Source organism: Chionomys nivalis, chromosome 2, assembly GCF_950005125.1.
Source record: "Chionomys nivalis chromosome 2, mChiNiv1.1, whole genome shotgun sequence".
In the NCBI taxonomy this organism is placed as follows: Eukaryota; Metazoa; Chordata; class Mammalia; order Rodentia; family Cricetidae; genus Chionomys; species Chionomys nivalis.
The window spans coordinates 21,861,790-21,877,439 of NC_080087.1; the positions used below are offsets into that span (position 1 = coordinate 21,861,790).

The 15,650-nt window shown below is 41.1% G+C and overlaps 1 protein-coding gene across 5 annotated transcripts in view; it reads right to left on the bottom strand.

The window, feature by feature from the left end:
• Stxbp5 (syntaxin binding protein 5) overlaps nt 1-15,440 on the bottom strand; it is a 151,477-nt gene extending 136,037 nt beyond the window's left edge. For 3 of the 5 annotated variants that reach the window (XM_057763275.1, XM_057763272.1, XM_057763274.1), the window contains exons 1-2: nt 14,778-15,439; nt 13,388-13,485 (exon numbers count right to left, since the gene is read on the bottom strand). In XM_057763275.1, coding sequence (XP_057619258.1) covers nt 13,388-13,485; nt 14,778-15,212 — 533 coding nt within the window. In that variant the 5' untranslated portion in view covers nt 15,213-15,439. Of the gene's footprint in view, nt 1-13,387; nt 13,486-14,777 lie in introns of all 5 variants that reach the window. The other 2 variants (XM_057763270.1, XM_057763271.1) reach the window with 2 other exon arrangements.
• Between the last annotated feature and the right edge of the window lie 210 nt (nt 15,441-15,650).

Here is a 15,650-nt window from a genome sequence, read left to right on the forward strand (position 1 = left end):
TGAACCTTATAGAAGAGAAAGTGGGAAGTATACTTGAACGCATTGACACAGGAGACCACTTCCTAAATATAACCCCAAAATCACAGACACTGAGAGAAACAAGTAATAAATGAGACCTCCTGAAACTGAAAAGCTTCTGTAAAGCAAAGGTCAACAAGACAAAACGACAGCCTACAGAATGGAAAAAGATCTTCACTAACCTCACATCAGATAGAGCTCTGATCTCCAAAATATGCAAAGAACTCAAGAAATTGGTCACCAAAAGAACATATAATCCAATAAAAAAAAAATGGAGTACAGACCTAAACAGAGAACTCTCAACAGAGGAATCTAAAATGGCTGAAAGACACTTAAGGAAATGTTCAACATCCTCAGTCATCAGAGAAATGCAAATCAAAGCAACTCTGAGATTCCATCTTACACCTGTGGCCAAGGTCAAAAACACTGATGACAACTTATGCTGGAGAGGTTGTGGGGTAAAGGGAACACTTCTGCAATGCTGGTGGAAATGCAAGTTGGTACAACCCCTTTGGATGTCAGTGTGGCGATTTCTCAGAAAATTAGGAAACAACCTTCCTCAAGACCTAGTAATACCACTGTTGGGTATATATCCAAAGGATGCTCAATCGTGCCACAAGACTATGTTCATAGCAGCATTGTTTGTCATAGCCAGAAACTGGAAACAACCTAAATGCCCCTCGACTGAAGAATGGATAAGGAAAATGTGGTACATTTACATGATAAAGTACTACACAGCAGAAAAAATAATGACATCATTAATTTTGCAGGAAAATGGATGAAGCTAGAAATCATCATTTTGAGTCAGGTAACCCAAACACAGAAAGACAATTATCACATGTACTCACTCATAAGTGGTTTTTAAACATTAAGCAAAGAAAACCAGTCCACAAATCACAATCCCAGAGAACTTAGACAACAATGAGGACCCTAAGAGAGACATACATAGATCTAATCTACATGGGAAGTGAAAAAAAAGACAAGATCTCCTGAGTAGATTGGGAGCATGGGAACCTTGGGGGAGGGTTAAAGGGGAGGGGAGTGGCAGGGAAGAGAACAGAGAAAAATGTAGAGCCCAATAAAAGTCAGTAACAAAAAAGAAAAAAAATTAGTAAGCAATATTAAGAAATCAGCTTTTGTGATTGACCTAAAGATTCAATGTAATCCCCCCTCTGAACTATTTTGTATATATTAACAAAACCATCCTAAGGTTTATGTGGAGAAGTAAGAATGTCTAAAATTATATCACAGGAGGTTTGCCATTTTCAAACTTCAGGAGTTACTACAAAGCTATAGTAATCACAATGGTGTAGTACTGGTAAACAATACACAGATCAAGGGATGAGAAAGAGGGAGTGAAAACAGATGTATATAAATAGAAAAAAAAAGTTACATCCTGAACAACACTTTACTAAAAATGCCCTGCAGATGTCCGGAAGCCTCATGACTGGATGGTCACCGTGGTATATCTAGACAATGGGTTATTAGATGCTCCAATGGAAGACATGACCAGAAACGTAAAGATGTTATTAAGTGAAAGTAACCAAAATGAAAGCAATTCATGATTTGTGATCCATTATATGACTTTCTAGAAATGGCAAAAGTATAAAGACCAAGAAGACCAGAGGCTGCCAGAGGCTGCGAAAGGAAGGAATGGATAGGCAGAGCAGCAGACACAAAGAGCACTAAACTCTCTCCATACACAATAGTGCATGTGCACCATCACTGATTTATATAACCCTGCACCTCGCCAAGAAGAAACTCCACTTAAAGCTCTGCAGGCTGTGTGGAAAGAAGCTGTCTATGATACATCCACCAGTGTGACAAAGGCAGCATTCTGGTGGGACAGCTGCCATTACAGACATGAGCAGAGAATATATGGGAAATCTTCAGTATCTTTAAAAATTAATGTATTAAGTAAAAGACAGTCTCACAATGATATAGAGAGAAGAGGCTTATTTTTTTACTGCTGATTTCATGAGTCTAACATTTTATTAATTTGTCATTTAAGTGAAATTTACTATATCTTATTTCTGAAGTTTAAAAAAATGCTAAAAATAACTATGACAGATACACAAGTCCCTTGACGTAGCATGGTGACTCACACAGGCTATCAGGAAGCTGAGGTAGGGCTGTCAGCAGTTCCAGGCCAGCCTGGGCTACAAATGTGAGAACCTGACTGCTCTAAACAACATCAACAGTAGAGGTAGCAATGCCAAACCTTCTTATCTTAATAAGCATTGACATTCTACTATATATGTCACATAGTATTTGAATTGACTCAACTGCTCTCTCTTAACCGAAATGAAACCAGCACTGAAACTGTAAAGTAGCTGTAACCATTTCTGAGCCTTCTGGTAATGGTCAAGTGCAGTAAGGGATGGCGGCTCTGCTATATTACCAGGTAGGAGTGCCCATTAACTGTGGAAATGAACCTCTGGTTACTTTTAGTGAAGAATTTTTTTATTCATAAATGAAACAGAATGGTTAAATATGTTCATTCATAGTTACTATTTTGGAGGTAAGATTATCTGCATTACTGCATAGACACTATTTCAGAACAGCTTTTGGTGCACTTTGGTATTTTTAAATGAACTACTTATTCAGTCTACTATGAAATGTACTCATACACAGCAGTAGTCTAGGTTAAAGGAACAAGGAATGCTAATTCTCACACATAAGCCAAAGCCATCTATTTTCCTCTCAACTATCTAGAGACTCTGTTTGTTTTTCTAAGAATACTAAAGTGGGCCTTGTGTGATAATGTGTACTTTTAATCCCAGGATTTGGGAGGCAGAGGCAAGTGAATCTTTGTGAGACTAGCCTGGTCTACATTATGAATTTCAGGTTAGCTAGAATCACAAAACACAACAACAAAAAAAACAAAGTTAATTTTACCAGAAAAATACAACATATTATGGATAATGTAGCCCATAGAATTAATACATGGAGAAATACATTTCAACATGTTTTCTTCATCTTCTTTTCAAAAGACAGAAAAAAAAAAATACATGTACAAAGTAAAGCCCATTAGCAGAAAGAACTGCAGTAGCTGATGCCACCAAATGTCGGTTCTCTTGGCAAGGATTCTAGTGACAAAAACAGAGGCACTGCTCTTAGGGGAGATATGCTCTTTTATAGAGCAGGATTAATCACTCTTCAATAGACGGTCTCACAGCAAACGCTTCAAATGTCCCAGCTGACACTTATTCAAAAGGGAAACAGGATCAAAAGCTATACGAAAATTACTCTAGTAGGGAAAAATTATTTGATAATGACCACAGAAGTTCTAAGACTGGTTCTACTTTGCAGTTGATATCATGTTTTGCGCAAACCTCATTTTGCAAATGAAGAATATAAATCAAAATGACTAGTTACTTATTTAAAAGCTTTCATTCTCTCCATTGTGAAATAATATCACTTACCATAGAATACTATGGATTAAAAATTACCACAAGCCAGGCAGTGGTGGCACATGCCTTTAATTCCAGCACATGGGTGGCGGAGACAGACAGATCTCTGTGAATTCATGGCCAACCTGGTCTACAGAAGTTCCAGGACAGGCTCCAAAGCTACTGAGAAGCCCTGTCTCAAAAAATAAAAACAACAACAACAAAAAAATACTTACCACAAAGAAACATAAATAAATACACTCAGAATGTTGCCATATTTTCAATGCATACGAAACACACCCTTCAAGAAGGATTAATACTATTTGGAAAACTGGAAGCAAGTAGAACTTGTGATTTTCTGCTTTTACATCTATATTTGCTATTGGAAAATTATGCAGAGAGCATCTTTACAACACTCTCTTAAAAAGTAACTACAACTTAGCTGCTAGTTTATGGGCCATACTTGATTCTCAAGAAATGACAAAGTGCCTGAATTTGCTTCTAGGAGTCTATGAGTGAGTTTTGCTTTTCAATATGTATTCATTTTTCAGGTTATTTTTTTCACAAGTGAAAGGCATTTCTAATAAAAGTTTGAACACATCTGAGGAATCATATTTTAGTTGGATGCTTTCATTCTTTTTACCTTTAAAGCTAAAAATATATACATCTATGTTTATTGTAGGAATGAAAAGATTAACTCCCCGAGTGCTATAAACTCAAATATCTTTTAACTACAAAAGAGAGGTAAAAGGCAGGTTGTCTGCTATGAAGATGCAACTGAAGGCAGAGCTGCTCTCTAAGGACAGCTGAGGAAATAGCTTTATTATTATACTAATTATAATTCAATGGAAAATTATAAAGACCTTCCTTATGTTTGAAAAGCACTTCTGCAAATACTAAATATAGTTAGGAATTTACTTATACTTTTTAAAAACAGTTTATTAATCACTAAAAGTTTTCATTTCAACTGGTGTAATGGTAAAACTTCTATAGTTTAATATAAAATGTCAGCAGTAAGTCTTACATACAAATCCTTCCACATATATATATTAGAAATAAGGTATACTGATCAGTCAAACCATTGCAAAATCTACTGCCTGCTGCCTGATTTTGGAAGCAAAGTTTTATTGAAGCATACTCATCCCTTTACATACTGACTATGGCACATTTTGTGTTGCATGCAGGAAGAGCTAATATTTATTACAAAGACCATATTGTCCACTCCCTGATAATAAAAAAAAAAAAAAAAAAAAAAAACTTACTAGTTAGCCCTCTACAGCAACTGCTGCTGGCTCCTGAAGTTGAGAAAGATATTACTTTTACTACGTGTGTACAAGTGCATATACACATACTTAATAATAACCAGAAAATATATTGAGCTGATTGAGGAGAGTTCCCCACTTGATTTGGTCAACTTTACAGTGAATACTGTATACCTTATTGGCTCCAAAGAATATCAGGATACGAACTGATTTTGTTAATATGCTGTAATTTGGATTATGCCACAACTTCTCATATACATTAACACTAATAACGTTTTAGGCATGCAATATACATATTTAAAGACTGAAATGCAAAAACTTAAATTTTAATGTTGATAAAAGGTTGCCTACAGGTAGCATATAATCAAGTGAAAAAATATATATGTTTTATATATATATATGTATATATGTATACACACACACACACACACACACATACATATGTGATCATGACTCTAAACTTTAAACATAAGAATTATTTCAGCAATGAAGAGAATGCTCTGGGTTAAGGACTCGCTGAACATAAACATGATGCCTGCTGTGGAACAATGAGCAGTAACCAATGTTAACAATCGTGTTCCCAGATCCAAGCATCTCTTAAACTTCCTTTCCACCCATAACCAGGAGGAAAAAAGGATGCGTGATAAACAAAATTAGTATCACAATTTCTTTGAACGAAAACAAGGAAAACTAAAATTTAGAGCAATTAGAATTACTAAATCTGAAACTAGATGACTGTCACGGATCTAACTTCTCCACAAATATTAAAATGAAAACATATGCAGATATTCCTACTTTGCCCTTTTTCCTGCTCAATTTCTGTCTCTGGGTTTTAATTATTTGTGCTACAGTTCAAATCCAAAAGTCAGTATATGGTGAAATGTACAGGTTAAACCAAAACTAGTCCCTTACCCAGCAATCCCACAAGGCTAAGAACATGTATTCTGAGGGTGCTAAATGCCAGTCAGCTCAGAGAATGCTTATTAAGGCACTGTAAAAAAAAAAAAAAATCAATACCAAAGGCCTCATAACAAACTGTCCTTTCGTAAATAATGTGTGTCTTTCACTGTATTACATTAATTAGTTGCACAACCACCAAAGATTATCTTCTTTTTTACACAGAGAGAGAAGTGTGAGAGTTCCCCTAGTGCAAGTAACCGAGCAACAACAAGAGAACAAGTAACAGGTGCAACAAAATAAAAACTTTACGCTGGTTAAAGGCAAGGAGCAGACTTTATTCAAGAGGGTGCTATGGCAGGGAGCGGGGGAGGTCAGATTCAGCCTGAGCACAAGGATGTGCAGAAACTTTTAGCAGGGGTGTGTGTTGGTGGTGCTGCAGTGGTGCTGGGGTTCGAAGCCAGAGCTTTGTGCGCACTAGGCCAGCCTGCTCTGGGAGCCACATCCCAGGCTTTGGGTAATCCTTAAATTACCTTCTATTCAATGGTACTCTATCCTATAGGTCAGTCACACACACAATTGTAGTAAAAGAAATTAGCTTTCCAAGTTACTCTATTGTTATCAAATTTATAACCAATTCCATACCATCAATTCAAGAAAGACAGTCTCCATACTAAACAGTAAAACCACTGGGCCTGTAGTCCACACCTTTAATCCCAGCACTCGAAAGCAGAGGCAGGCAGGTCTTTGAGTTCTAGGCCACCCTACACAGGGAGTTACATGGTGAGACTGCCTCAAAAGAAAGAAAAAAATGGGGTAAACCATATGTAATTAGGAACTGTTTTTAAACTATACTTATATCACAATCATTAACACCCAAAAAAGAAAGGCAAGCTTTACTAAATGTTACTAAAAATGTCCAGCAGATCCGCCAGTCAGGATGCAGCATGAATGCTGCGTTGACTTGCACGCACCTTCCTGATCTCTTTGGCAAACACTTATGCATCTATTGAAGGGTTATGAATGCATTCAGGGGACACAAAACAAAACAGGCCACAAGAGGACGGTGGCAAATACTTCATCCAGTGTGACAGGCACTCACAACAGTTAATCTGATCCCTCCAGGCAAACAGTCCAAAGAACCACAAGGCCTTCCATGGAGTAAGAGACCACAGCATCGCATAGCTAGAAGGACTCTTCAAAACCTGACTCACAGAAAATGGAACAAACACATCAAGATTTCAATTCACCTAATTCTGAACACTAATCTAATAATGAGGTAATTCTTCTAGGATTTACTTCACTCCTTTAGAAGAGCAATAGTAATTTTAGATAGAATTACACAAAAACTCAAACAGGAAACAGTATCAGAAACTATGCCATTTTACTTAAAGCAAAATAGGTTTATAAAGCACAGAGTTGATTTTCCCATATGTAACATGATTTTTTCAAGTCAAGATACTTTCATGTTTTATTTTTCATCGTACACACACACACACACACACACACACACTGCAAATCTGTTTCCAGTGTGTGTGTTTCCGCACTTCTTTTTTATTAAGTGAGCTGAGAACCTTGTTTTGCAGTTAACATGGGGCTCACTCTTCCCTTTAAGCAAAGTGCTCTTAGCAGCGAACAGACTGAGATGTGAATGTGTACTGAGTTGCTTGCTTCTCCACTGCTCCATTTCCAAACACAAGAGCTCACTTCGAAACAGACACAACCCCTAAAAGGGGGACAGGTGAAAGGGTGGCTACGTATCAACTAGTTTATTTCACTAGTTTATTTCAACTAGTTTATTATTTAATTATTTCAAACCAAAAGCCTTTCCCAAGTCTTTTTTTCAGTAGTATACTTATGTTACGAAAAATAACATTAGCAGGAAACCAAAACATTCTAATGCTATCTTACAAGTATAAAATCATTACATATTAATTTGTTAAGTACTATATGTACTATACTTTTTCTTTGGTTTTTCAAGGCAGGGTTTCTCTGTAGCTTTGGAGCCTGTCCTGGAACTAGCTCTGTAGACCAGGCTGACCTAAAACGCACAGAGATCCACTTGCCTCTGCCTCCGGAGTGATGGCATTAAAGGTGTGCACCACCACCATTCCCGACCAGAACTTCTACACATGCTATTTATTTCTCAATAACAACATTACGAACTCACAGTTGAGAAGAGTGCAGCCATTTAAAAGGCACACTGGGCTGGAGACATGGCCTCACAGATTAGGAACACTAGCTGCTAGCCCAGACTTGGGCTCAGTTCCCAGCCTACACAGTGGCTCCCAACTGTGTGCCTCTCCTGGCCTCCAGGCCTGCAAATACGCACAGACACATGCAGGTAAACATCCATATACATAAAAACACTACAATAAAGGGCAAAATTAAAGCAAAACCCAGTCACTTTCATGAACTTTTTTTCCAAAGACTGTATCAGCTATAAAACTGACAAAACGGGGACCATTCCAAGGACTGGCACTGAGCTGCTCCTCATGCAGCATTTGTGGAACACACGACTGAACAGACTGAGAATCCACACCGCAGAGAACTCTCATAACAATGGCAGTCACACCGAACATCCAACAAGCAGCCCTGCAGCCCCAACAGCTGTGCACGCTTGCTTGTACTGAACCCTGGCAATCCCATGAGGTGGAACGGACTCCTTTTTAACTAACGACAAAGATTTACAACCAGACACTTCTGAAGCGTGTGCCTGGAGTTGTCATACTGACCAAAAAGCTGGCACTGACATTTAGTAGGTGAGAGCCAGTTTTAAATTTTCCTAGTGTCCTGAACAAATCACAGAATTAAACTGTCCAACCAGCTACCAACTACTGACAAACACTAAACAGATCTCAAAAGCTAAACTGCTACTAATCACTCTATATATTCAGCTATAAAATTCACAATATCAAACATAAAACTGTATCAGATTCTCATGCTAAATCAGCACCCCAGTCTGCCTTCTCCGAACGTCGCTGCAGTAAAGCAGAAAGTGACATAATTTCCTACTCAACATTCATCCATCTCTGTTCGGTAATTTCCAGGGCACTTTCACCTGACTCACTCCCCGAGATTTCATAGAAAGCAGCCAAGCCCTTTCCCGGTGCCCATTCTGCCACATCTGTCCGGGGTCCATGTTACTACCTGAGTGATTATGGTAACCCAGGAAGTTTCATCTGCTCTGTTCTTTCATCCATTATGCTGTTGCCTGACCAAACATACACACACACACACACACATGAACCACACTTTCTTCCTGTCAAATGTTCCTAAATGACTTCGAGGGCAAAAACACCTCCAGGCTAAAATTCAATTATTCAATTCTCTCTCTCTCTCTCTCTCTCTCTCTCTCTCTCTCTCTCTCTTTCTCTCTCTCTCTCTCTCTCTGTGTGTGTGTGTGTGTGTGTGTGTGCGTGTGTGTGTACATGCTATGTGGTATGTGCAATCCACATGTATGCACATGCACATAGCCTCTAGGCCAACCTCAAAAGCGTCTACCTTTTTTTTGAGACAGTGTCTCTTACTAGAACCTGAAGTTCACCCATTTTTCTAGGCTGCCCAGCTACCTCCGCAGCACTGGGATGCCAAGTGCACAGCACTATTCCTGGCTTGTACACGGGTCCTTGTGCTTGCAGAGCGAGCACATTACTAACCCAGCTATCTTCCCAGCCCTCTAATTAGCCTGTTTCTACTCTCAACGCAATTAGGATCATTATTCCAATCAGGAGCTCTCCCCAACAGTCCCTGAGTCTACTATCATTCCCTACAGCACGGTCGTGCTACTGCATTCCCGCTCAGGAGGCTTCTGATTCTCCACTCTGCTGTTCCGCACCCTCAACTATCAACGTGCAGCAACGGTTATCAAGGGCTAGGGACTTAATCTAGAGTCTGACTCTGTGAAGACAGTGAATCTCTATACAAGTTCCTCATTGCAATATTTGACTAGTTCCGGTTGTAGAAGCCTCTACAATGGCCATACATTCATTTCTTTTGCCTAGACACATGGGAATCTGAAACTACAGAACTGACTTTGAAGGAATGCTTAATTTTAAAGAGAAAGACTAATTCCTTGCTGAAAAAGGCAAGAATGGGGCTGGAGGGATGGCACTATGTTTAAGAGCACTGACTGCTCTTTCAGAGGACCCAGGTTCAGTTCCCAGCACTCACATGGCAGCTCACAACTGTCTCTAACTCTAGTTCCTGGGGATCTGACATCCTCACACAGACACACAAGGAGGCAAAACACCAATGCACATAAAAATTAAGAACAAATCGTTTAAGAAAACATAGAAAAACAAATTGAAAAGAAAGAAGGCAAGAACTAGAGTTCCGCCCACACAGTCTGCAGTCCAACGTCTGTGGCTTTGCTAAGCCTTACAAACACCATTCTGTAACCCTGTACCAACAGTGCGTTGCGAATGAAGACTTCGCCTCATCAGAACAGACTGCCCAGTACCCCGAGCTCTGCACAAGTCAGGAGCATCATAAAGGAGGTTGTCTGGTAGCTTCATCGCTTACTACTCATTCAGTAAATCTGAAGTTCTAGTTTCCCTTAGTCCTTTAAATAGTCACAATAAAATGCCCTAACTTTAAACACCCCCCCCCATTGTTTACAGATAAAATTTTATGCTAAAATGTGATCAAGGCCATGGTAACTTAAGGTGAAGCAATGATCAATTGCACTTGTGCCCCAGCCCACAGAGGCAGCAGCTCGGTGAGCTAAAATGACTCCATTCTTTAGTGTGGCTTCTCTTTCCAAAGCCAACATCCAAATTACTCATAAAAATCAAATTTTATTTCTTTCCCTGTGGCAAACAATGGAAGACAAACTATATCAGTATTACATAAAATTGTGTTTTCTTGTTTATTATCAGTAAACGCATGGCAGGCACCTTCATGTCCTCTTCAGAGGCCAAGAAGGTTGATGAAACAAAATGGTATCATTCATCATGTGTTGTACATTAATGCAATAAATAGATTAGATATTTTGCCTCAGTATTGGTTAGCTATTCATTAAAGATTCAATTATCACTACCTTTAAATGTAACCATTAGCTATCAGATATAGTTTACTCAGTCTTTTGGATTTGTTTTGCTTTTCAACTCCATGTGAGACAGTCAACTCAGATTGCACTGCCATCATTTATGAAGGTATCCCATTAACAAACAGGTCCAATTCCACTTAAGAAATTATCTATTTTCTGCTACATAATTAATCAAAGGATATTTTATTTAGAAGTATTTTTCTTCCCTAAAACATTCGTCTTCCCTTTTTGGGAAAACATATTCTAGACAATAAAAGTCTAAAATAGGAATGCACACAAGGACTGGAAGAAACCAGTTAGAAAGAGGAAACCAGAACAAACATAATAGTCAGGCCTGAAACAAATATGGATGGTAAGTCAATACGGAGTTCTAAAATTAGAATGCATACATTTAGATATCTGCCTAGTTTCCAAAAATAAAATAAAAACCTAATTAATTAATATACGTGGTGAACTTTTTAAAAGGTCTCTGTTGTTTTCTATAAATCAGAGCCAAGATAAACAGATCTCTAGGCTCATCCATCCCTAACAGGAGGAAAGAGAGATGAATGAAGGGGTGTGGTGGGGGGAAGGGGTGTAGCGGGGAGATGTTCTGCTGGTAGGCAGGATAACTTGCCAATCTAGAATGTGGAAGCAAAGCTCTCAAAGGGAAAGTCCAAGAGACTCAGTCAACAGGTCTCAGGATTTCATTCTAAACACAGCAAGGAGTCTAGAAGAAAATGACAGAGTCCCTGGAACCGGAGCTCCACTTTTCGCTCACTAACACTGGACTCTAAGAAGACATGTAAGCCCAAATGCCCCTGTGAGCGATCATTTTGGATGCCTGATCCTTTGAACCAGCAATTACCACAGCCTGCCATGGTAATCGTTCTGTTGGGTCCACTTGCTAATTATGCAAATTAGAGTTTAAGGTCCTTGTAAGACAAATAACTGCAGCTGCTCTACAAAGTCAGTTTTGCTGGTTTTGCTGGTGGCACATATAATTAAATATCAAAAGGCTGTTAAAAAGTTATATAATAAAACTGCTGAGGCCAGAGAAAACAGAGAGAAATAGGGGGGAAAAAAGAACTCTTTCAGAAGGAAATCAAAAGAATACATGGATCTAATCTACATGGGAAGTAGGAAAAGACAAGATCTCCTGAGTAAATTGGGAGCATGGGGACCATGGGAGAGGGTTAAAGGGCAGGGGGAGGAAAAGAGGGGAGCAAAGAAAAATATATAGCTCAATAAAAACAATTTAAAAATCAATTAATTATTTTAAAAGTTTTAATTAAAAATAACTGATTAAATTCTTTTTTTCCTTCAGTCACGTAACAGAATGCTTTTGTTGGAGGGAAAAATATTACAGTTCCAAACAGAACCCTGTGGTCCTGAAACCAAATTTCACTGGACACTGAGAAAATTCACTATGCTTATCTTTACAAAATTAAAATAGAATGCCTTTGTAAAAATAAAAACATCTAAGCAATTGAAGTCAGAGAATGTTCTAGTCTCAACAGTTTAGCCGTCTGGCCAGGAGCGATCTGTGCATACTGCAGAAGGCACCAAGTTCAGCCTTTACCACTAGAGACAGGCCTGTACTGCCTGTGTTCACTGTGCACTTCCCTGAGAGCCCATCGGGCTCGCCAGACAACATCCTCAGAGTTAAAGGGGGGCATATTCTGATGTCTTAAAGGACACCTTTGAAATGTTTTAAAAGTTCATAAATGAAATTCCTGGTTCACGTTTAAATCAAATGCTGAAAACCCCGAAATGTAAACAGAATAAGCCCAGCCCCTCCCACTAAAACCCCCCTTTTTTTGTCAATAATAACGTCCAGTGAGGTCACCGGAGGCTTGTTGGTTTATTACAAGCACAGCATCTCAATAATGGGCTAGTCAAGCATGTTTAAATGTCAGAGTGAAAGCAATCACACACTTTATTTGAAGTTAAATAGTATAACAGAGGAAGTAAGAAAGTCCTCATTGTTCATACCAAAAAGATGCTCTTGAAAAAAATTCTCGTAAAGAATCTGAAAAATCCCCATGCCAAAGCTACACAATTCACAGATAATCAAAAGAAAAATCTTCTTCTACAAGCTAATGTATTTCACAGCTTCTGCTACACATAACAAACAGAAAACAAAAGACAAAGTCTATCACCACAGTACATTCCGATCTATGCATTTTACAAAAGAGTGCCCTGAAATCTCTAGAAATATTAGCCCTTCTTATTTATAGAAAACTAATTTGATAAGTTGTCACCAGTTAATGTTTTTTATCTGGGAGGGCATGTGGAAAACAAATCAAATTCAAATCCAGCATCTAATTCATGAGCGTGATGGGCAGCTGAGTTTAACAACCACTGGGTACAACATCTAACAAGCTGACAGTGCTCTACCCTCACCCTCACCGTCTCTGGTCCTTGAACTTTATCTTTGGGCACTAGGCACACGTGTATTCCCCTCAGGATCTTGGAGTCATTACAAACAAAGTAGTCACTACAGTGAACTTGAGACTGATGTTTTCATTCCTGCCGAGGAACCCCTGAGATCCCAGAGCTATCCTTAGAGCAGGATACCCTCTAAACATAGCTATCATAAGGGGAAGCCGGCACCACATGAGTTCTTATGATACAAACCCAAAGAGGAAACACAGCATTAATGAGCAATACTGAATGGCTGGGGATGACAAAGCAAGCAAGCAAAAACATTTCTTTCCTTGTCTTTGTTATTATTATTATTATTATTATTATTATTATTATTATTATTTTAATTAAAGAAAGGATACAGCCTTAAAGCACCAGTCTGAGTTCCTACTGCCAGGATCTTCTGTACTGGATCAAAGGCCAGAGCTGAGGGCTGATAGGGGAATCCATGGCGAACAGTCTGGGGATGGGCAGTGACATCACAGCAACCAAGGCAGCAGGCAGAATCCGAAAACAGAACAGCCCACAGGGGCATTAGACTGGGAACCAACTACTACACAAAGCACACATAGGAACTTATCACTTTACGGGGGAGCTGAGGGTTGGAGGGTGGACTCTATCCTAAGGATCACAGTGCCAGAAGAACCAATCTACTTAAATTCCTGCTTTGCTACTATGCTAGTAACTCCACAGAGGGCAATTTCCTATGAATAGCGGACACTATTCTGCTTGACTCCACGTTGCTCAAGTTTGTAGTGGTTCAAAATTCTGTGAAGTCCTTGCAAAAGGAGATTCGTGTTGCATCTCAAGAGAAATCACCCAAATCGTAGCTTTATTTGAATGCTAAAGAGAGGGATTTCTAAGAAAAAAGTTGTAACGAAACTACTGAAGGATTTAGTCAGAGGCATCAATCTCAAAAACAACACGAGCAATTCTAACGATGGAAATGGGTGCAAAAAATAATCTTGCAATTTTCTATTAAGTCTGGAATAATTTTAGGCCATAAGAACAAAAAATGTGCGCAGGCTTGTAAGCCCCCGACATAGGAAGGACCGAAAGGCTATCTATGAGCAGGAAAGGAGGTCTGGAAACGGAGGCTCCTGTGCTTTTCTCTTTGAGCAGCTGGAAATTAATACGCTGCATCATTCTTTCTGAATACGGGACCATGGGGCAATCATCGTGCCATTCACAGACAAAAAATAATAATAATTAAAAAAAAAAAAAACCTCTGCTCTAACTTTTTAACCAAACAAGCTGAAGAATCCTGCGACTTCAGGTGGTGAGTCGCTTTGCCCGCATTCTAAAAAGTGATGCGCAAAAAAAAAAAAAAAAAAAAAAAAAAAAAAAAAAAAAAAAGATCTGGTTGAACAGGTTTGCCTTGCCCACGAACGACATTCATCACACGCTGATGGAAAATTTCGACGTCAGTGAAAGAAAATAAAATATGCGCGAATATAAAAGTATTTCCAGACCATTGTTACCAGAGGCTGGATGGGAATTAAAGACAAGGGAGTATGCTTGGGTTGCCTTGAAATGACTGCTTTTTATGAAAGGGACTAAAAGAAGTAGGGGATCTCTATCCAAAATCCCCCGGCAAGGTACGTCTGTCAAGGGGGGGTGGGGGGCGCCTTCCTAGAGCTCTGAGCTCTATTGGCGCGCTCTGCCCTCAATCTCCCGGGTACTGCCCAGCGGCCCCCTCAAACGACCCCAATCTTCCCAAGACAGCTCGGCGGGGCTGCGCGCTCCCTTCACCTTGCAGAGTTGGAAGTGTTCAGACTGGAGCGTCTCTTGGATCTCGGGCTCCCGGTTCCCAGGCGGGTGCTGCTGCTGCTGCTGCTGTTGCGAGGCCGAGGACGAGCCTGCGGTCAGGCCGTCCAGCACCTTCCTGATGTTGAATTTCCTCATGGTCTCGCCGCCCAGGGGGGGTCTGTCTGTCTCCTCGAGGCCCCCGGGGTAGCGGAGGCACCGGGTGGGAAGGGGTCCGAGCCGCTGGCGGCTTCGATCGCGGAGTGCGAAGGAGCGGAGAGCAGGAGATAATCCCAACAGGAAGGGCTGCGACGACGGGCGCGAGGCGGCGAGTCCTCTTCCTCCGAGGCCGCCGCGGGCTGCAGTGGCGCCGGACGCCGCCTCCTCACCTGGTCGCGGCCGGGCTCCCGCCGTCCCGCGCCGCTGCCGCCGCCGCCGCATCCATGGCCCCGCGGCCCCGCAGTCACTCGGCGCGTCCCGGGCTCGGCCTCCGCTCAGCGCAGCCGCCCGGCCCGCATGGCCCGGACACCCTGAGCCGGTCCTCGCGCCTCCCGCCGCTCTCTCCCAGGCCGCCCGGCCGCTCGCTGTCACCTCCCGGCAGCCTCGGTCTCCGGTCCCCAACGCCCGGCCGAGCAGGCGGCGAGCCGCGGTTCCAGCGCCGGCCGCGGCGGTGGCGGCTGCTGGGCCTCCGCGGAGCGGGCTGCCCGGTGCGCATGCGCGCCGCCGCCCCCGCCCCCGGCCCGCGGCTTAAATCATCCTCAGCCGAGGGCCCGGGCAGCAGCTGGCAGACCCGCGGGCTCCCCGGCCCGCACCTCCAGCCCTGTCACTCAAGCTCCCGCTGGGTGCTTTCAGGTGGCTTTGTATCTGGGCTCGCAAGGG